This window comes from Delphinapterus leucas, unplaced genomic scaffold (assembly GCF_059928025.1).
Source record: "Delphinapterus leucas isolate spDelLeu-1000000601 "Yukka" unplaced genomic scaffold, BTC_Dleu_Yukka2 spDelLeu_asBTCV2_sq25, whole genome shotgun sequence".
Lineage (NCBI taxonomy): Eukaryota > Metazoa > Chordata > Mammalia > Artiodactyla > Monodontidae > Delphinapterus > Delphinapterus leucas.
In genome coordinates, this window is record NW_028322234.1 from 1102863 (window position 1) to 1122558 (window position 19696).

General features: G+C 53.7%; 4 protein-coding genes across 15 annotated transcripts in view; 2 read left to right on the forward strand and 2 right to left on the reverse strand.

Moving 5' to 3' along the window:
• Positions 1 to 27: 27 nt before the first annotated feature.
• On the forward strand, positions 28 to 5510 carry LOC111169839 (max dimerization protein 3). 2 transcript variants are annotated; one of them, XM_022564377.3, is made up of 6 exons: positions 31 to 1130; positions 1397 to 1502; positions 2160 to 2189; positions 2321 to 2435; positions 4767 to 4950; positions 5025 to 5259. In XM_022564377.3, the coding sequence occupies exons 1-6, from the start codon at positions 1061 to 1063 to the stop codon at positions 5138 to 5140; spliced, it is 621 nt and encodes a 206-aa protein (XP_022420085.1). In that variant the 5' UTR covers positions 31 to 1060; the 3' UTR covers positions 5141 to 5259. The 2 variants fall into 2 exon arrangements, with proteins under 2 accessions (XP_089761240.1, XP_022420085.1); XM_089905114.1 differs by having other exon boundaries at positions 28 to 1130; positions 4767 to 5510.
• Positions 5511 to 5768: 258 nt separating this feature from the next.
• On the reverse strand, positions 5769 to 9143 carry LOC111169838 (PRELI domain-containing protein 1, mitochondrial). Its single transcript, XM_022564375.2, has 5 exons — positions 8869 to 9143; positions 8071 to 8296; positions 6713 to 6826; positions 6521 to 6599; positions 5769 to 6311 (listed from the first exon to the last, which is right to left on the reverse strand). The coding sequence occupies exons 1-5, from the start codon at positions 8958 to 8960 to the stop codon at positions 6163 to 6165; spliced, it is 660 nt and encodes a 219-aa protein (XP_022420083.1). The 5' UTR covers positions 8961 to 9143; the 3' UTR covers positions 5769 to 6162.
• A 25-nt stretch (positions 9144 to 9168) lies between these two features.
• On the forward strand, positions 9169 to 15185 carry LOC149744006 (ras-related protein Rab-24). Of its 2 annotated transcripts, none has more exons than XM_089905116.1 (8): positions 9169 to 9737; positions 9821 to 9889; positions 10099 to 10177; positions 10287 to 10354; positions 10443 to 10542; positions 10770 to 10820; positions 10958 to 11020; positions 14157 to 15185. In XM_089905116.1, exons 1-8 carry the CDS (start codon positions 9621 to 9623, stop codon positions 14312 to 14314), a joined length of 705 nt encoding a protein of 234 aa, XP_089761242.1. In that variant the 5' UTR covers positions 9169 to 9620; the 3' UTR covers positions 14315 to 15185. The 2 variants fall into 2 exon arrangements, with proteins under 2 accessions (XP_089761242.1, XP_089761243.1); XM_089905117.1 differs by lacking the exon at positions 14157 to 15185 and adding an exon at positions 11140 to 11500 and having other exon boundaries at positions 9196 to 9737.
• Positions 15186 to 17190: 2005 nt separating this feature from the next.
• The window catches only part of LOC149744007 (histone-lysine N-methyltransferase, H3 lysine-36 specific), a 127273-nt gene continuing 124767 nt past the window's right edge, over positions 17191 to 19696 (reverse strand). For all 10 annotated transcript variants that reach the window (XM_089905107.1, XM_089905112.1, XM_089905102.1 and 7 more), the window contains one exon: positions 17191 to 19112. In XM_089905107.1, the coding sequence (XP_089761233.1) occupies positions 17482 to 19112 (1631 nt within the window). In that variant the 3' untranslated portion in view covers positions 17191 to 17481. The remainder of the gene's footprint in view (positions 19113 to 19696) is intronic.

Here is a 19696-nt window from a genome sequence, read left to right on the forward strand (position 1 = left end):
GTGGGAGGAAGAAGCCTGCGTGAGGTTGCAACAGGCCTTGGAAATGCACGGCATAGGCGTGGGCTCTGATCTTTCAACGACGCTGTCTCAGGGCTTCCCGAGCTTACGGGAGGGAGGGCACTTCCCGAGTCACACAGCTGAGAAGTAGCGGTGACAGGACAGGAACTCAACTCTGTTGACTCCAGAACCCAGGACTCTGAAGCAAGCCAGTTCTCAAGTTGCTACCCTTCTGACGTTTTCGTAGCAACAATAGCTTCCCTGCAGATGAGGAGGAGGAGCCCAGCGGGGGCTACGGGGGCAGATGGCAAGCAGGCAAGGGCACAGACCCTGGAGCGCAGGAGCCAGGTCCGCGCCCCCTCCCCCGGCGCTTGCGCACTGGGCCCTGTTCCCCGCTCAACCCCGCCCCCATAGCCAGGGTTTTCAAATTTGAAACCTGCTCCTTTTCCCGCCCGAACGTGTTGACCAGCAGCGGGAGAGGGCGGAGCCGCACGCAGCCAATAGTGCCTGAGAGGCCCCCTGCCCCGCCCCCAAGGTGACGTCCGCGAGCCTCAAGAGGCAAAGAGCAAATGGGCGAGGGTGCCCGCCGGCCCCACCTCCGTGGCGCCCACGTGCAGCGGCGGAGCCGGGGGCCTCCGCGGGACCACCGGCCCCCAGAGCACCACTCAGTGCGCGGGCCTCTTGCCACCAGCACGGGGCTAGAGACTGAGGCCCAGAAAAGCCAAGTAACCGGCGCTGGGTCGCTGAGCGAAGCGGCAAGACGCAGCACAACCCCACCCCCACCCCCAGCCCGGGAGTTCGCCCAAGGGCCGGGCCTGGATCCGGCGCCCATAGAAGCCCTACGGGAGTCCTAGAGGGCGGGCGGGCTCGCGGAGGGTGGGCTGCGGTTCTCGGGCACGTTCCAGGGGCGGGGCCAAGAGCTGGGCTGTCCCGGGGCGGGGCGTTCCGGGGGCGGGCCGGGCGTCTGTGTTTGTTGCACCGTGTCAGTTACATTGTAACAAAAGTGGTGCAGCCGCTCCTCCGGCCAGCATCCTAGGCCCACACGCAGCCAGCTGTCGCCGATATGGAACCCGTGGCCAGCAACATCCAGGTCTTGCTACAGGCGGCGGAGTTCCTGGAGCGCCGCGAGAGAGGTGAGGAAGAACCCTTGGTCGGACTCCAGGCGGCGACCTCGCTGACACTGGCCTGGGCTGGACTTGGCTCCCAACTTGGAGGATGCATGGCCTTAGGGCAGTAGTCCTGGGGCACCCCGCCCTCAATTTAGGGGTCCGCGGGCAGTGGGGCTGGAGGGGGTGGGGAAATGGCCCTGTAGCCAAAAGCCCCTCCCTGACCGTGCCGTGCCAGGGGATCCCGCTGGAACTAGCCCCAGCATGACGTGGGCGGGGGCTGTCTCTCGCAGAGGCAGAGCATGGATATGCGTCCCTGTGCCCACACCGAAGTCCGGGCCCAGTCCACAGGAGGAGGAAGCGGTCTCCCCAAGCTCCTGGCGCGCTGGACAGTGGGCGGTGAGGAGGGCCTGGGGCAGCGGGGAATGGGGGGGGATGGACGCCGTCCTTCATCGGGCCCCTCCACTGCCAACTTCCTCCTTATTGCTCGCATCTTCTGGGCCAGGTACCCTGCTCTGAAAGCATTCAGACACCTCCTGCCGTTTCCCCATCCCCCAAGCACACACTCTTCATTCAAGGACTATTTCTCGAGCACCCCTGGTGTGTTTGGAACGGTGAATAGTTCTGGGTCCTGCTTCCACTCACACTCCTAATACAGCACATATCAAACCACTCGCTTTCCCCCACAGGCTTTCTCCTTTTCTCTCCTACTCTCAACCCTTTGCACACTGTTCCCCCCAATTTGAATGCCTCTCCCCCCACTACCCATTTTGGGCAACTTGTGTTGCTGGGCTCAGCTCACATGTCATCTGTTCAGGAAGCCCTTCCTGATTGCTGCTAAGGGGCCTCCTTTGGACCCCACAGTCACCTGGGCAGGCCTCCTTACTGTCTCTGCCTCTGCCTGGGACTCAGGTGCCTGAGGCCAGCACAAGGTCCCCACAGTGGGCTAGTTTGGGATACACATCTGTAGTGAATTTTGAGGCCCTGGGAGCCCTGGGACTGAAGGTGTGGGCAGTAGCTGACACCCCCTCACCGCATCCTCCCTGGCATTGGCAGGTCTGTGCACAACGAGCTGGAGAAGCGCAGGTGAGTCCCAACCCTGCCCTGATAGCACCAGGCCCCAGGAACTGCCTCCCTCTGGCCTTCCCTCCCCTGCCGTCCCTCATCTGGCCAGCAAGCCTGGGCTGGCACTGCCCTCTAGACCCCTTCCCCCACAGGAGGGCTCAGCTGAAGCGGTGCCTGGAGCAGCTGAAGCAGCAGATGCCCCTGGGGGCTGACTGTGCCCGATACACCACACTGAGCCTTCTGCGCAGGGCCAGGATGCACATCCAGGTAAGAAGCTACTCTGGCGCCCCAGGGCCAGCTTGCCAGGATGCTTGGAAAGGGGTAGTAGGGAGGGGCTGGGTGGAACTGGGGAGAGAGGTCTGAGGTGATAGCCCAACTGCCTGACATTGGACAGTTCTCTGTGCTTTTAGTTTCCAAATTTGTTAAGTAGGAAGAAAAGCAGAAAATAACTCAGGATTGTTCTGAGGCTTTAAGCAAGTTCCTCCAATAAAAGTTCACTTGTTATTACAGCAATTATTACTTGGATCCCAACTGTGAGACCCTGAGCGAGTTATGTAGTCTCTCTGGACTTCATTTCCTCCTCTGTATGGGGGGCATTCTGTGAGGGGTCATGTGTAAGGGTCCCTCGGACTGGAGAGGGCTGTTTCTTGCTCTTCCTCTCCCCCATCCTTGAAGGCCTCCTGTTCTCGGCGGTTGGTGGGGTGGGGCGCGGGGGGGGGGTGTCCCAACGCTGCTTTGGGAGGCAGCTCCAGAGGCCAGGAGGGGGAAAGTACCAAGAGGACGCCAGTGAGCCACCCTCCCAGGGCTCTTGCTGCTGCCCGGGCTGAGCTCAGCGCCCCCTGATGGATGGGAGTGGGGGTGTGCTGACTCAAGCACAAGGCAGCTCCACAGAGTGGGGATTAGAAGGGACTTGGAAACAATAGAGGCCTCTTCCTGCTCTCCTGGCCCTTTTGACAGAGGAAGAAATGGAGGCAGAGCCAGCTGAGAGGCAGATTCAGAACCGAGGCCTAGGTCTCCTGACTGGCATTCTTTTCTTCAACAAGTGAGCACCTGCTCTGCCAGGCCCTGTTGTGGGCACAGGGGGCAGTGGCAGAGACAGATGGAGGTGCCATGCAGCAAATAAATCGTGGTGTGGAAACTGTCAGCACTGTCCCAAAGGTGCCTGCGTTCTCCTCATTGTGGCTGAATAACACCCTGGCCAGATAGCCGGCTCCAGTTTCTCACATGGAGTTGCTGACTTGGTTCTCGGAGGGATGATGTGTGACCTTGGGTGCTGGCTGGCCCGTGGGCAGGACCTAGGGATTGCTCCTTCCTTGAAGCCCCATCACCCCTCTCCTGGACTCCCTGCTTCCTGTTTTGCCTCCACCTGGCTGTCCTCCCCACCTTGCCCTAGAATGTTCTTTTTTTTTTTTTTTGCGGTATGCGGGCCTCTCACTGCTGTGGCCTCTCCTGTTGAGGAGCACAGGCTCCGGACGTGCAGGCCCAGCGGCCATGGCTCACGGGCCCAGCCGCTCCGCGGCATGTGGGATCTTCCCGGACCGGGGCACGAACCCGTGTCCCCTGCATCGGCAGGCGGACTCTCAACCACTGCGCCGCCAGGGAAGCCCCCTAGAATGTTCTTTGCACCACATAGATCTGTCCAGGTCTGCCTCCTGCTGAAAACCTTCCATGGCTCCTGACAGGACAGTTTCAGTTTCTTTCTTCCTGTGATACTCAAGGCCCTTCACAACACAGGCCTTGCCACTGGTCTCATCTTTCCCCATTCCGCACCAAAAAAGCTGAACTCTCCATGCTTTTCCCATTTTCCCTCTGCCTGGATGCTTCTTCCTCCCCTATCTTTGCCTGGGCAGCTCTTATTCATTCATCTACTCCCAGTCCAAATGCCCCCTCACCCAATTCTCCCCTTCTTGCTGACTGAATGCAGGCTTCCGTCCATTGAGGACCCTGATGGGAGAACCCTTGGTCCTCCAGTCCCTGGAACTCAGGGCTGGCAGAGCTTGCGTGGGGGCAGCAGAAGGGGACTAATGCTGAAGACTTAGGACTCCTGGGAGGGTCTTGAGGAGTTACAAACTGGTAGCCTTTGTTTGGTCTGTAGTTTTCTAAAAATTTAAATTAGTTGGCAGCACTTAAAAGGACATTTGACATGAAAAAATGTGATCTCCCTGCTTCTCTTTAAAAAACTGGGTGATCTGGCAACACTGGGCCTGTTTCCATGTGGCAGTAATTGGCCTAGGCCACTGCCTCGAGCCTTAGTATGCACTCGCTGGTGTGCCCCAGTCCCCCACAGTCCCTGTTGCCTGACACCAGACACTCCACTCCTTCACATCACTTGACTGGGCCCCGAGGGCCTTTGAGATTGTGGTGCCCTCCCTTCCCCACCCATCTGGACAGAATTCCTGGGCCATTTATATGGGACAGGAGGGCAGGAGGGCCTAGCTTCCTGTAGGATGTGGGAGCGACCCTCTGGGGCCCAGATCTAGTGAGCCCGTGTGGAGCAAGCAGTCACCACGTGGCCAAGGTCTGCCGTTAAGTGGTGTTGGGCTGAGGCCCGAGACCCCAGGTAGCTGACCCCAGCCCCTTGCTCCCTCGAATCTGCAGAAGCTGGAGGAGCAGGAGCAGCGGGCCCGGCGACTCAAGGAGAAGCTGCGCAGCAAGCAGCAGAGCCTGCGGCAGCAGCTGGAGCAGCTCCGGGGGCTGGCCGGGGCGGGCGAGCGCGAGCGGCTGCGAGCAGACAGCCTGGACTCCTCAGGCCTCTCCTCTGAGCGCTCCGACTCAGACCAAGGTAAGTGCCCTCAAGCGGAGGGGTCGAGTGGGCTAAGTGGCCCAGGTCCCCTGACTGGCCTGCTCCCCGTGCAGAGGAGCTGGAGGTGGACGTGGAGAGCCTGGTGTTCGGGGGCGAGGCTGAGCTGCTGCGGGGCTTCAGCGCGGGCCAGGAGCACAGCTACTCACACAGCAGCAGCACCTGGCTATGACCCTCACCTCCTGGAGCGACCTCTGCCCTCAGCCCACCCTCTGCTCTGCCAGGCTGGAGCCCTCACTAAGCCTCCAGGGCTGCTCAGAGTACTGTTGGAATGGACTAAAAGGACCGTGTGGGAACAGGTGCTCCCTGTACCTTGCTGCTGGCTGCTGGCAGTCCCACCTAGGACGGGGTGCCGAGCCCCCCTGAGCCCTGCAGGGCAGGCAGCTTGGGCCCAGGCCACCCTTCCAGGCGTTTTTTGTAGCACTTGGCTCTGCTGTCCACAGGGGCAGGAAGCCTCTTGGGTCCTCATGTTCCTTCCTAAACAAGGGCCCTTGGCCTTTGCCCTCCACATACTATATTTTCATTAAAAGCCTCTTTCTTAACTTCCTGTCCATGGTCTTGCCTGGTGAGAATGGGGGAACTCCCAGCCACAGACAAACTGGAAAAGAGGAAATGAGATCCATAGCCACCACAAACACTGCTGTCCACACCGGGCAGTGCCTCTTTACTCCTCACAACTCGGGGGCCTCAGTCCCTGTCTGTCACAGTGGGACTGAGGCTGAGTGACATGACCTGCCTGAGGTCCAAAGCCAGGAAACAGTTGAGTCAAGATTTGAACCAAAGCTTTCTGACTCCAGAGCTGGGGCCGACTGAATTCAACAAGTATTTATTGAGTGCCTGTTATGTGCAAGATTTTGTTTCAGGTACTTGGGACACATCAGAAAATAAAACAAAGGTCCCTGCCCTCATGGAGCTTACAGTCTAGCGTTTATGACCACTTCACCTGGACGTGACCCTGCGCAAGTCACTGTACCTCTATCTTCAGCCACCTGATGCAGGAATAAGCAGGCCCAGCTCAGACATGGGTAACGGCCTGGTGTGCTGGAGAGGCCAAACAACACACCCACCCCCAGCCCACCACCCAGACAGTAGACAGGGCTGGAAGCTGACTTTTAATAATAAAGTACAAGGAGGAAAGAGCACAGGGACTGGAGCAAGTGGTCTGCTGTGCTGCGGCCCCAGGGCCTGGGCTGGCTACACAAACTGCTGCTGCTGCTGCTGCTTCTTGGTGGCTGCCTTGCTGGCAAGGTCCTTGGCCTTCTCTGTAGCTGCCAGTGCCGTTTCCTTGGCCTTCTCCTTGGCTTCCTTGGCTGTTTCAACAAGGGTTTTGGGAGGGGCCTCACCTGGAGCAAAGGGTGGGGACTGGTTTCAAAGAATGCCAAGACCCACCTAATCACCTCCCAGGACGTTCATCTCCTGTGCACCAGGCCCTGAAGGAAATACCCAGGGTACAGATGAGTTGCTCAGAGTAGGGTGGTGACAGCTCCAGGCTCCAGCCCGGGCAGGGCAGTTAGGACTTGACTCAGCCTCTGCCTGTGTACAGAACCCTCACCTTGCAGCTTGGCCAAGATGTATTCAAAACCCTTCATAGTCTTGGTCACGTTGCTTTTGAACCGGGCGAGACCAAATTCCTGGCAAAAGATGAGAAGGGGAAGGATTCTGAGCTGCCCACTGAACCCCAGCCCGGACTCTATGTTACATGCCCTGGGCCCCAGAGCCCCAGCACCACAACAACGCTGCTCACCTGGACAGCTCTGGAGACGCCGAACAAGCTAGAGGAGACCCAGGCTTCCCGGCAGATTTCGGTCCAGCCGCTGTTATCAGAGTTCACACGGTAAACACATCGTTCCTCTACCACCTGTGCAGGCAGTCAAGCCAACCACAATTGTGTGGGAGTCCTTCACTTTGCCAGCTTGCACATAAATTTGATTCCCTGCCTCTTTTCACTAGGGAAAGCAATAAAATGAAAACCGATTCCTTTCCCTTACTGTATTCCCAAGCTGCACTTTGGGAAGAGAGTAAGAAGATGAAAAAAAGTCATTTTGCTCTCTAAAAACCTCTCTTCTGACCCTTCAAACGAAAAGCTACATGGACTCTTGAGATCAGCAGAGGGCCTTCCAGCTCCATCCTGGATGTTTTGTACCTTTACATCTAGACATGTGTGGTGTTTTCAACCTGGCTTCCACCCACTTTGGCCCTTGAGCTCCTGACAATCCAAAAAAAAAAAAAGAAAAATCCGGCAACCACCACAGCTCATTATCAGAGAGGAGAAAGTGGACCTGTACTTCCAAGAGGAACACTTAAGACACCTGTCACAGCTGGACTGAAAGACATTTCTTAGAGCTGGATCTTTTCTTTGTAATTTACAAAACACAGCTGTAGTGCCCTCAGAAAACTCAGGGGCAGAGCATTAAACGGCCTACTCACTCTGTGACTTCCCCTCTCTGGACTTCACTTTCCTCTTTGCACAGTAGAGAGTAATACCCACCTCCCTGTGTTATTGTGGAGATTAACTGAGAAAGAAAATAACAGTTCTCTGGAAGCTTTTAGGGTACTCACAGGTGAGAAGATACTGTAGGATGTTCCTTAAACCAAACCACGGGTTTTCAAGCCTTTTTTATTTTTTTTTAAAGCAAAGGTATGTGCAACCCTTTTCCCCTGAAATCTCAGGCAGAAATCCACTACATAAGACAGATAAAAGACTCTAGTCAAACTGGGGCAAGGGGCCCAGATCCTCCCCCTCTAAGGTACATGCAAGGCACCCTTTATGGCTTGACAGATTCCTGTTTGAAAACCACTGCCTCCCTCCATCCCTCAGCATCATGCCTGTGGCCCAACCTACACACATGCCAGGCACAGTGTGAGTGCTCTGCATTTAGTACTTACAATGACTCTGTAAAACAAGTAACCCCTCCACCACTGTATGAATGAGTCAAAACACAGGTCCAGAGAAGATGACCAGCTGAAGAGATCATCTGAGTTTGTACTCTAGAGCCAACACTCCTCAGATCTGCTTGGATCATAGAAGCTCCCTCATGGCTCCCTAGCCACATGTACCTGGAGCTCTCTAGTTCTGGGGGAACCAAGAGGGAGGGGTCTCACCATCAGCCGGGCATGGTTGATGTTCCAGGTGAAGGTGGTCATGGTCTGGTTCTGTGGGTCCACAATAGAATCCTCCAGGATGTACACTGAGTGAGCAACATTGGCAGGAAATAGTCGCTCAGCCCAGCGGGGCATCCTGTTCGTCTTGGTCAGGAGTCGCCGGGACAGGAGCTTCTGGTCAGGGGTCACCTCCCGGTGCACTATGTCTTCCGTCAAGACATGTTTGCTGCAGGTGTCAGGGTGAAGGTGACCCTCAGGAGCCTGGCCCTAAGAGACTGCCTGTTGGGGTTCCCATCTGGGGCCTCCAGGCCCAGAATGGCCATGCCTTTCCCCAAACTTGCAGAGTGATCTGTGTTGTGGCTCAGACCTGAACTAGAGTCCCTTGAGCCTAACCCAGGGCAAATTCCAACTCCCGCCTCCTCGCTGACCTGGATTCCTAGGCCTTCCAGCAGGGCTGGACCTCATGATTTATTGCACCACTGGAGAGCGTCATGGCAGAGAAGTAGACAAGCGCCCGGATTTCCAACCCCAAGATCCCTCCCCAGCTCCGGTGCCGCCGCCTCTTCCTGTCTCACCACCCTGAGATGAGAGAACCTTTTACTAGGGCCTCAAGTAAACTACTGCCCAGACCCAGCCTCCTTCTAGTACTAGCCTGGCCGCTTCCCCGATAGGTCCTCTCGTCCTAAACGTGGCCACGGCTCCGGCGATCCCCCCACTCGAAGTCGAGTCTTTCCCGGCCCCCACACTCCGATCTCCAAACAGCGAGGTGGGAAGGTTGCTCTTTCCAGGGCCACGTACCTATAGGGATTCGGGTACCGCTGCCAAAAGGCAGCAAACACTTGGTCCCAGGAACTCCGGAGCACGCTCTGGCCCAGGAAATACTTCACCATTGTCCAGGCCGGGCGGGCTCAGTGCCCGCGCAACATCAGGGGTGCGGAGCCCGGGGGGCACGCGGAGACCGGGCTGGAGCTCGACGCTCGGCCGCCAAGCTAGCAGCTCAGTCACTCCAGCGCCGCACCCAAAGAGGCGCCACCACCGCCATGAGGATTTGTCTGGCCGCGCGCCACTTCCGGCGCAGCCGCGCACTGCCCACCTCTTCCGGCGCCTGCCCACGTGACCGGGCGGCCCCGCCTCCCCAGCCTCTACCTCCTCCCCCTACGCGGGAGTCGCGGTGCTCCGGGTCGGAGCCAGGTTGGAGGGACCCTTCCCAGGCTCTGTGGGGAAACCGTGCCGGAGCGGCCCCTAAGCCGGGCGGGCAAGCGAGTAGCGGAGCGAGCTAGCGACCCGGACGCCGGCGTTGAGTGCGCTTCGCCGCACGCTCCCAGGCCGCCCCGGGTCCTGGGCTCTCAGAAAGAGGATCAGCACCCGGGGCCGAAGAGCGGGGGCGGACGGAGGCGTTGCTGTAGCTCAATATCGTCGCGGCGTCTGGAGCCTTAGATTGGCGCCTGGGGTCGGGGACTGAGGCTCGGGCGCTGCCTTTCGGAGTGGAGATCCGGTTTGCCTCCCGCCCCCGCTCAGGACCCTGAAGCGGGTGAGGCAGCCCCGGGAGCATGAGCGGGCAGCGTGTGGACGTCAAGGTGGTGATGCTGGGCAAGGAGTACGTGGGCAAGACAAGCCTGGTGGAGCGATACGTGCACGATCGCTTCCTGGTGGGGCCCTATCAGAACGTGAGTGCGCCCGACGCGGCCCAGCACGGGTGGGAGGGGGCTAACCCGCATCCGAGGCCCTGATTGCTTCCCCTTGGTTGCAGACCATTGGGGCCGCCTTCGTGGCCAAGGTGATGTCCGTCGGAGACCGGACGGTGACTTTGGGTATTTGGGTAAGTTCTCTGGGCAAGTCCTGGGAAAACCCATTCCTGAGGAGGCGTAGGTCCTGCCTATTACTGGCTGACTTGTGGCCTCACAGAGGCCATTTCTGTTCTCTAGACCACAGTTTAAAAACGGGGTCTGGAGAACGTGGCATTAGTTTGCAGTTTTGGGGAGTAGCTCAGCAACTCAGGCCAAGGCTGAGCCTCCCCCTGCCCTTCAGGACACAGCAGGCTCTGAGCGCTATGAGGCCATGAGCCGAATCTACTATCGGGGCGCCAAGGCTGCCATCGTCTGCTATGGTAAGGATGGTTTTGGCCTGTTTCTCAAACAAGAAGGGGAGGGTGCCAGGCTGGCCTTACAGAACAGCTTCTGACCCTTGGTTGTGTTTCCTGCGTGTCCCACACCAAGACCTGACGGACAGCAGCAGCTTTGAACGGGCAAAGTTCTGGGTGAAGGAACTGCGCAACCTAGAGGAGGTAGGTGGCCTGACCTCACCAAAAGACGAGACGGGCTGGGGATCTGGTGGTCCGAGGGGGGTGACCCTCACCTTGTCTTCTGCTCCAGGGCTGTAAGATCTACTTGTGTGGCACCAAGAGTGACCTGCTGGAGGAGGACAGGCGGCGCCGACGTGTGGACTTCCACGACGTCCAGGACTATGCAGACAGTAGCTGCTCCTTAGCTCCCTGGGGCTGGGGGAGGGAAGTGGCTACTTGGGTGGGTCACAGAAAATAGGCACTGCCTTGGCTACCATGGCAAGATCCTCCATGGGAAGACTTTCTCTGGCCTCCCTGAATCTGTGGGGTTCAGAAGATTCCCTGTACTGCTAGCCTTCCCCTTTGTCTGTGTCCACCTAATTCTCAGGTATGAGGCTTTAGACACTTCTCTTTACAGATATCAAAGCTCAGCTCTTTGAAACATCCAGCAAGACAGGCCAGAGTGTGGGTGAGTGCTGTCCTGGGCCTCACAGCAGAACACGCAAGGGCAACAAGGGAGACAGAGAAAAGCCTAGAGGGCTGGTTACTGGGTGATCCCAAGGCCACTGGCATTTGATCCTCACCTATCACCCTTTTTCCTGCCAGATGAGCTCTTCCAGAAAGTAGCAGAGGATTACGTCAGTGTGGCCGCCTTCCAGGTGATGACAGGTGTGTCCTTCCCTAGCTCCTGTGGAGACTTCCTCTAGGCCCACAGCATCTGGCCCCCTTCATGAGTTACCTGATCCCCCAATAGAATGATGCTGAGCTGCCACCTCTCTCTCTGACAGAGGACAAGGGCGTGGACCTGGGCCAGAAGGCAAACCCCTACTTCTACAGCTGTTGTCATCACTGAGTCACCACTCACCTGGCCTGGGGGAATTAAAGGAATTCCCCCAGAGAGGCTGGACCTAGCTTTTGTCTGGGCTTGGGTGATCACACGTCTGAGCTACCCTGGGTCCCCATGGCGGCATAGGTGGCACCTGCCTGTGCTGGCCCATGGAACGGAGGCAGCATTTGGGCTGACTGATGGGCACAAGGAGGGTAAGGGCTGATTTGGACCCCAGGCTTCTGCCCTGGACAGCACTTGTGTCTACAAATTATTTAAGTGGCTTCTGATTTGTAAATAAAATCAATGCACTGTGAATCACACTCAACCCCTTTCCCTGCTGTGTGGATTGGGTGTCAAGATACCTAGTACTTTCTGGGGCCACCTGGCGGCCCTCGCTTCCTATATCAAGGCTCCTCTTAGCTCTTACTTTCCTTTGGAAACCAACTGGCTTCACCCCAGGGTTGCAGCTGAGATAATGGAGAAGCAGAAGGGCCCTTTCCTATTCTTTAGTGGGGGCAAAGGTAGGGCGAGAAGCTGGGGTTGGGGCAGTGCAAAGCTCACACTTCCTTCTTGGTGCTAAGAGCAAGGAAGGCACTGAAGTAGTATCCAGAGATCAAAGGATCAAGCACTTCTACCTCAGACTGGTTGGCTCTACTGCATCTCTGTCATGTCTAAGTCCATGAGTCATGCCTGTGGCTCAGATCCTAAGCTTCCTAGCAACACTCTATGTGGCTTAACAGAAAAATCATAGGCTCTGCGAGACTTAGAAAGGTTTTATGGATCCAGATTGGGATCCAACTCAGCTACTCAGAAAAGGGACTTAAACTTGGCCTGTGTTTCTCATCTGTAAAATGAAGTGACCACTACCCAGTTCAGGACTTGAAGATCATGAGTGAAAAGTAACTGTAGGACTAAATGCTTGTCTTCCCACACTCTTCCCTGGGGTAGAAAGTTCAGGACTAAGTCAGAAGGGAAGCAGATTCCCAGGGGTTCCTGAAAGTGTATTTTTGGGCCTTGGACGTCCAGATATTTCTGAAGAATCAGATGTTACTGTAGACAGGACCAACCCTTCAACCAAAAGGAAGCATATGGAAGCCTTTTCTGTTATGGGATGCTCAGCCCCTTTGCCTCACTTTACCATTTTAGGCCTAGGCCGAGTCCTCTGCAGTGCCCAGCACCTGCTCTAAAAAACTAAAAACTTGGCCAAAATGTCTAGACTCACACTCAGAAAGTGCTTTGGTTCCACTTCCTTTTAAAAACCTCAAAATACCCTTCCTTCGTGGGTGATGGAGGCTTCCTGTGTAGGGACTGAAACTGATGCCAGCCACTCCCAAAAGCAGCAGAAAGACATTCTGACAGCTGTGGCTACTGGGAGGAAACCCACACCACTCCCATGAGGTGCTTGGAGGAAGGGCTCAGTTCCGTGTCCCTGGGAACTACCTCAGGGGCTGGCTTCTGCTCTCACCCCAAACCCATCCTCCCTCCTGTTAGGCTACATCTCCCCACGGACAACAAAACAAAACACAGGGCAAGGGCCATAAGAGTAAAGTTAAACTTTACTTTACAGTAATTTTTTTCTATATACAAAGAATTACAGTACATGTTTATGGGGACTCCTAGCACAGGGCTCCCCTCTTTTTCACTAAGAGTTCCACTTATCACTGACAATCTATTGGGGTGAAGGGGGGCAAAAAAAGTGATGGACCTCAGCTGACACCCCCTCTGCCCCTTTCTTAAAAATAGATCTCTATTGTCAGCTTTTTTTGCCAAGACTTAGCTGCTCTTCCATGAGCTCCTGTGTGCTGCACTCGCCCGTCTTCAACACTCTCACCTACATGCACACACAGGCAGCACCCACCTCAGACCTAGAGACCACCTGTTCTCTGCCCCTACCCTGGAAGTCTAAAGCACCAGAACCACTCATTTCTGCTCCTAACTCCCTAGGCTCACCTCCTGTCCAAAAAGCTTTGCTCGATTTCCAGGGTGTTACACCTGAAGCCCTCAACAGCCTGATGTTTTGAGAGTCATGGGAAAGTAGCTCTAGAAAAGGGACCATATGAGTTTGACATGTGCTATTTTTGCTTATGTTGATAGGAAACATTTCTCCCCAGGCTGTGGATTTCTAATTAAAATAAACTCTTTCCACTTCCTTAAGAAATATTACCCTTAATCTTCATAAGCAATAGAGGTGCTCCCATGACAGTGGAAGAGGTAGAGAGGGGCAGAAGGTAGCTGAGGGAGACCCCACACTTGGAGCTCTCTACCAACCTGTTCAGGCAGTGTGGACAGAGGCTATGGACAAGGTGACACCAGCCCTGAGAAACTCAATGGCCACCCTCATCTGGAAACAGCATCTCTTCCACCTCTGGACTGCACTGGACTATTTCAGGGTCAGATGCAAGATTCACCAAGGCTCTACCTTCCCCTCCTCTAATAAAGCCTCAAGGAAACTACGTAAGATCTCTTCTTCCCAAACAGGAATCTGGGTTTCTCAAGTCACCAGTCCCTCAACCCTTGGCAGTGCTTATTTATACCAGGAAATTAGCACCATCATTGCATTTTTTGTGTGTGTACAAAGCAATTACCTATTCTTTTTTTCAATTTAAACTACAGCAATTTATACCCTGGCCCTGCTGCACTAACTCTAAGAAGCTCAGCTGAGAGCTAACTGTCCACAGCCAAGGAAAGTCTCGTGCAGCAGCTACCCAGCTCTAAATGATCTGGAATGTCTAACACATGGAACAGCCCAAACATTATTCAGCAGGAAAAGGGGCTTGTGGCAGCTCCTTTCCTGCCATGATCTCAGAGAAGTGAGGACACTGGGCTACTCTGACCTCCTCACAGACCCCAAGAGGATGACAGTGTCTCCCAAAAAAGCCTTAGGAGAAAACCTGCTTTACAGGAGCTGATGGGGGAAAGAAAAAAAAAAAAAAAAAATCCATCCACATTTAGTGCTCTCCTGATTCTTCTCCACAGGGGAAGCTGCCAGGACCAGACTTCCTTCCTGCCACTCTGTTCTCACGAGGCAACCTGGAAGTCCAGCTCCTGTGAGTAGACGCTGCCAAGCCTGGAAAAGGATCACTGATGCACTTCATGCCCTGACTGTAGTGTGGGGTGGAGGATGTAAAGAATAGAATAATTATTTTCATCAATGCTAAAGATGTAGATTTGGTAGTTGTTCAGAAGAGGATCGACACAGTGATTTAAATCACTTCAAACTCAGTAACTTCAGGGGGAAGCAGACATTTAAAAACTTGGATGTTTTTGTAGCAGTGACAGCTATTTTGCTATTAGAATGGGTTTGCTCCAGTAGAGAAGCAAATGAGGCTTTGAATTCAAATTTCAACAGTTTCCATAATTTTTTCTGACTTAACAGGGCTAGGACAGGTATTAGTTCTCTAACTACCTATGGAAGCTATGGCTTCCCCCTCAGAAAGGCTTCCTGGGGAACTGGCTTAGAGGCAGACGCTCTATTGAGATCCTGATTTACAAGCACTTGGCCAAATGCCAAAATAGCATCCTACACAAAGATCAGGAGTTTCTAAGAGTAAAGATTTCCTTTTAACTGCCAAGTCACACCCCCTGGAGAAAAGGTCTCAGTATAGGTTCCAGGAGAATCCCCTAAGGATGGCAAGGTCACCCCCCCAAAGGGTCATGCAAGAGTCTCACTTCCCAAAAGTCCTTCCGACTCTGCTTCTAATTGTATAGTGACTGCTTTCATGATGTTAACAATCTAGTATCAAATGCTATCAGTGGGCCTAAGAGTTGAACATCTAATTTCCAATCAACCTAAGAGAGTCTTACAATGGCCCTCATGAAAGCCAGGCTGGCTGTCCATCCATTTAAATAAACAGCTTCAGAAGTTGTTTCCTACGCAGGTCTGGAAGGAAGCTTTCCAGTGAATGGGAGAATGGAAAAAACTGAAACAAAACCACAAAGTGGCCCACCTTTCCCTCACTCCTTCCTGTCCTGTGAGACATATCTAGAGTGGCTGTCAAGTCAATTACCTACATAAGAGAAGCTCCTTCAGGATCAAACTTCTCCACTTAAAAATTTTACATAGCCTGCACACCCCACCCCCCAACAAAATTCACAGTTTATTTCATGAAACAAAGAGCTACGGTAATTTAACACACAACACAGTGGAAAGAGATTCTGACAGCGCAGTGCGGATATCTTTTTCTGATCACAACTACAGATGACAGGAGAAAAAAAGGGCACAGGACTGGCACCAAGCAAATCCTACTCATACAACCTAAGAGAATAGGGAAAGGGACCTACTAGCTGCAGTTATATACTTATTATTCTCACACATGATAAATACTTAATATAATGAACTTTAATGTTCTGGGTGGATTTCTTTAAAAATATCTTTTCCATGATTTAAAATTTTTTTAAAAGAAAATAAGATGCTTTGTTTTCTCTTCCTCTAAAACAAAGAGCTTTTCCTCTCTGATGATGTGGGAAGAGAGACAGGATGAAAGGGGAGAACTAGGCAGGTGGAATTTACAGAGGAGAGTCCGAGGTCTAAGTGAGATGCAAGAATAGGCCCCTAAACTCAGGGCAGCCCTGCCCAGCCTCATGCCTCTGCCTGAGTTCAAATGTCTCAACCCCAGAGACAGACTTTGGGAAATAAAAGCAAATTTTTTTAAATCTTTATATAAAGCGCAAATGCTTCTATAACAACAGTTGTTCCCTCCTTAGAAGTATGGGAGTAACCTCAATAGAAACTCAGGAGGAGGAAATTGGGACAAAATACAGAATCCTGTTGAGGGTGTAAAAGCCATAACTGAGACAGAAATGGCCAGGAGACCTTGGGGCCAGGAGATGGCCTGTTGGCTAAAGCTGCTGGCTAAGTTGGCAAAGCAGAGAGGTAAACATGTTTGGTCTAGGGACAAAGAGGGGGTGGGTGAATGGGAAGGAACTGGCCAAACAGCACTTCCTGTTGGCAGTCAGTGAGCTGGGTGAATGGTAGGGCAGGGTAGCACCAACAGATTTCCCAGCCCTTGGGCCCCAGCTCAGGGCAGCAGTAACAGATAATCAGCAGTTATGAGGAGTCATCTCTTGGACTGGACATTGCTCTAAACGCCACATCTTGCCAGTCATGGGGAAGGGTTCTGGCTTGCCTTTGAGCTAAGTCAGCAGGCAGGTGCTCTCAATACAGAGCACAGCATTTCTCAGGAAGAGGGTGGTAGAATCCACTAGTGAAGAAGACTCCCTCCATTCAGGTAGGAGGGCAAAGGATCAGGAGAGAAGTAATTTTTTGCCAGGATCTGGCACTCTCCCTGAGCTGGTGGTGGATCTAGCCCAGAGCTTGCCAGAGATTCCCTAGGTCTACTGCCCGAGACTCTGAAATCTGAAAGCACCTGAGTGTTTGGGGGACAGGCATGGGGTGGGTTGATGTAAAAGGAGGAAAATCTGTAGAAAAGAAAGGTAAGCTTGCCAATTGCCTTCTTACACTGAGGGAAAGCTGTGTCCTCACAGAGCCCAGCCCCCCAACCAACTGCTCCACCAAGGACAGATCTTTAGACTCTCCAGAGCCCAGACAGAAGCAGCAGAGGCTGCCCAGCCAACAGGCCCTACCTGCCTATAGAGGAGACCTCCGCATGAGTGTACACGCATGCACATACACACAGGCACACCTGACCAGGAGACACTCAAAACAAGCACTTCTGGGGCCACAAAGGACATGACAAAATGAGCCTGGAGCCCCAGGGCCCCTCAAACTTCCTGTTATTTCCTGGTCAAAGGTTCTTTAAAAATAACCTGGGAACCCAGGCAAGCATGTTAGGCTCACAGGGATCAGGTCTTATTTATCTCTGTATCTCCTGCCAGTGACTAGCACCAGGCCTAGCACACATGAATGTTCAAGAAATCACCACCGATTTGAATGGGTATCAGTTCCTCCCAAGGGTTCATCAGGTACCCTCAGTGGGGCTTGGTAGGGCTAGAGAAATAGCTTTGAGAGCCCCTCTACCTTCAACCTGACCAGTGGAATTGAATCCCATGCTTGACTCCAGAGTGGACTTTTTATTTCAAGTTCACCATGAGTAAAGGTTGGGGGAAAGAGACCCAAGTCTGTCTGTCTCCTTGGCTGGGGCCCACTTGGATTTCCATACATGGTTCACACAACCACAAGCCCCCACTGGCTAATGTCACAAGAGTTCTGAATGTTGGGATATAAGGAGAGAATATCAGTGGAAAAGTGTTGGGGTCTGTTTTTTAAGAGGGAAAAATAAGATTTTTCCCTTCCCCAAGAACCCTGGGGGCAGCTGGTCTGGTCATGTGGCATTTACTGGTATTATTTCTGTTCTGACTCTGCACACTTGTGACTGGAAGGAGCCTGGTTAAGAGCTGGAAGGGTATTTTGCTCTGATTTAGGGTCTTGCCCTCTTCCAAGAGACCAGCAAGTCTGTGCCAATGTCTGTGTGCTCCCAGAGGACCAGCAAGACTGTGCCAGTGTCTGTCCAGCCACCATGGGCCAGAGCCCTGGCCCTGGTGAGGCCTTGCCCAAGGCCCAGGGACTCTGCTCTGTGGTTGCCAACTTCTTCTCTTCAGTGGAGAGGGAGGATGGGGCCTTCCCAAGAGGCCTGAAGGACTGCCCACTCTTGGCAGCAAGTCCAGGTAGTTGCTGGCCTCCGGCCATCTGCTTCACCTGCTTCACCAGGCCTGGTGCTTGGCTGGGAGGCCCTGGGGTCTGCTCAGCCCCTGCAGGTGCTCTTCCTGAGGCCTGAATTGCTGGCTCATACAAAAAAGCCTTGGCAGGGGGCTGAGAAAGAAGTCTGGCCTGGGTGAGTGATTTAACAGCTTGCCAGGAGTGCTCTGAAGGGGCCGCTGCTTTGCCCGGTGGCTGAAGGACAGGATCTGACACAATGCCTCTCTCAATGGCTCGTGACATCTGTCCCAGACCTTTGCTGGCAGGCCACGAGCTCGACTCCAACACTGGCATCTTCTCATCAACCTGTGGTGTGATCTCATGGGGAGAAGCTCCCCGTTCCTTCTGGCGAGGAGTTAGGTCTATGAGATCCATCACCAAAGCAGCTCTATTTTTTGACTGAGTATTCTGGTCCACAGGCCTCAGTGCTTTTTCTTTAGCTACCAGGGTCTGGACCACAGCTGATAGTACTTTGTCAGGAGGTGGGAGTCTCTGGGACAAAGAGGCATGGGATTTTTCGGGGGGCCTGTCTGAAGTCTGGGGTTTGGGACCGCTGGTGACTAGCAGTTTGTCTGGCTGCGGAAGTCTCAGGCCAGTAGGGACAGGGGTTTTCTCCAGTGACTGGGGCCTTGGGCTGGCAGCACCTATGGATTTATCCAGCCTTGGGTCAGCTGTCCCCAGAGGTCTTTCCAGTGGTTGTGACCTGACTGAGGGTGAGGAGCTTGGGCCGGTCACTGGAGAGGGTTTGTCAGATAGTTGGGGTCTTGGTCCTGCCATTGCAGGTGGCCTGTCCAATGGCTTCTGGCTGGATACCAAGGATTGGGGTTTGGTCCCTGACCCAGCAAGGTCCCTGACCCTATCTACAGGCTGGGGCCTGGAGTCAGTTCTATCAGGAGGCCTTTCAGGCAGCGGTGGCCTCTGACAAGTCCCTGCCAGAGCTTTTCTGGACAGCGACAGCGTCTGGTTGGTGTCAGCAGATGGCTTGTCCGACATCTTGGGCCCCTGAGCAGCTACTCCTGATGATTGCTCTGCCAGGTGAGTGCCTGGGCCTGGAGGCAGCGGTACTGTAGGAGGTACATACTCACGGATCTCCCCAGGTTCCAGAGGGTTGGGCCCACAGGGATCATGCTCAGTACAAGACAGACGCCCATCCAGTTTGGAGATGAAGAGCATCCCTTCCCGATGCTGCTTACAAAAGGAGCTGGGACACATCTCACAGAAGGAGGCTGCTTCCTTTCCGCAGATGTCACACTGATGCCAAGGACACTCCCATTTCCCTGAAAACACAGGTGTGAAACAAAGGCTTAGGAAAACAAGACATGCATATGAGATGGGTCATGGCTCTGGAACTAAGTCAAAGGAGTGATTTCAAACTGCTGCCTTCTGCAGAGAGCTCATGCCACTTACCCACCTCCCCTCCCCCAGGATCTCAGCTTTACTTTCTGCAAAATGCATAAAAATAACAGCCAACTATCAAGTAGCAACTGAGCATCAATTAAAACCCAAGCAGGAGTAAAAAACAACAAAAAAAACCCAAGCAGGAGTAAACCCTGATTTCTACAACTATTTCCAACAAGGAGAAAAGCAACAACAACAATAAAACAAAACCCAAAGCTCCCCTTAGATGGAATGTGAAGATATTACTTTCATATTTTTACAAACTCCATTTGTCCTGTACAGCCTTTAAATATTCAACTCTCTGGGGAAAATCTCAGCCAATTAAACTGCTTATTTGGTTATTACTAGGAACAGGGAGCAGATACACAAAGGTGAAAAATGGAAGCAGATTTACCTTTGCTCAATGTTAAGTCTGGAAACTAGCACAAACTTTACCTGTGTTGTCCACACAGAATCAGCAGGA

Coding starts and splice junctions, on each gene's coding strand:
- LOC111169839 (XM_089905114.1), top strand. CDS start 1,061: ATGGAACCCGTGGCCAGCAACATCCAGGTCTTGCTACAGGCGGCGGAG. Junction 1,131..1,396: donor CCTGGAGCGCCGCGAGAGAG/GTGAGGAAGAAC, acceptor TGTCTCTCGCAG/AGGCAGAGCATGGATATGCG. Junction 2,436..4,766: donor GGGCCAGGATGCACATCCAG/GTAAGAAGCTAC, acceptor TCGAATCTGCAG/AAGCTGGAGGAGCAGGAGCA.
- LOC149744006 (XM_089905116.1), top strand. CDS start 9,621: ATGAGCGGGCAGCGTGTGGACGTCAAGGTGGTGATGCTGGGCAAGGAG. Junction 9,738..9,820: donor TGGTGGGGCCCTATCAGAAC/GTGAGTGCGCCC, acceptor CCTTGGTTGCAG/ACCATTGGGGCCGCCTTCGT. Junction 10,543..10,769: donor CGTCCAGGACTATGCAGACA/GTAGCTGCTCCT, acceptor TTCTCTTTACAG/ATATCAAAGCTCAGCTCTTT.
- LOC111169838 (XM_022564375.2), bottom strand. CDS start 8,960: ATGGTGAAGTATTTCCTGGGCCAGAGCGTGCTCCGGAGTTCCTGGGAC. Junction 8,297..8,868: donor CGGTACCCGAATCCCTATAG/GTACGTGGCCCT, acceptor TGACACCTGCAG/CAAACATGTCTTGACGGAAG. Junction 6,827..8,070: donor TCAACCATGCCCGGCTGATG/GTGAGACCCCTC, acceptor CTGCCTGCACAG/GTGGTAGAGGAACGATGTGT.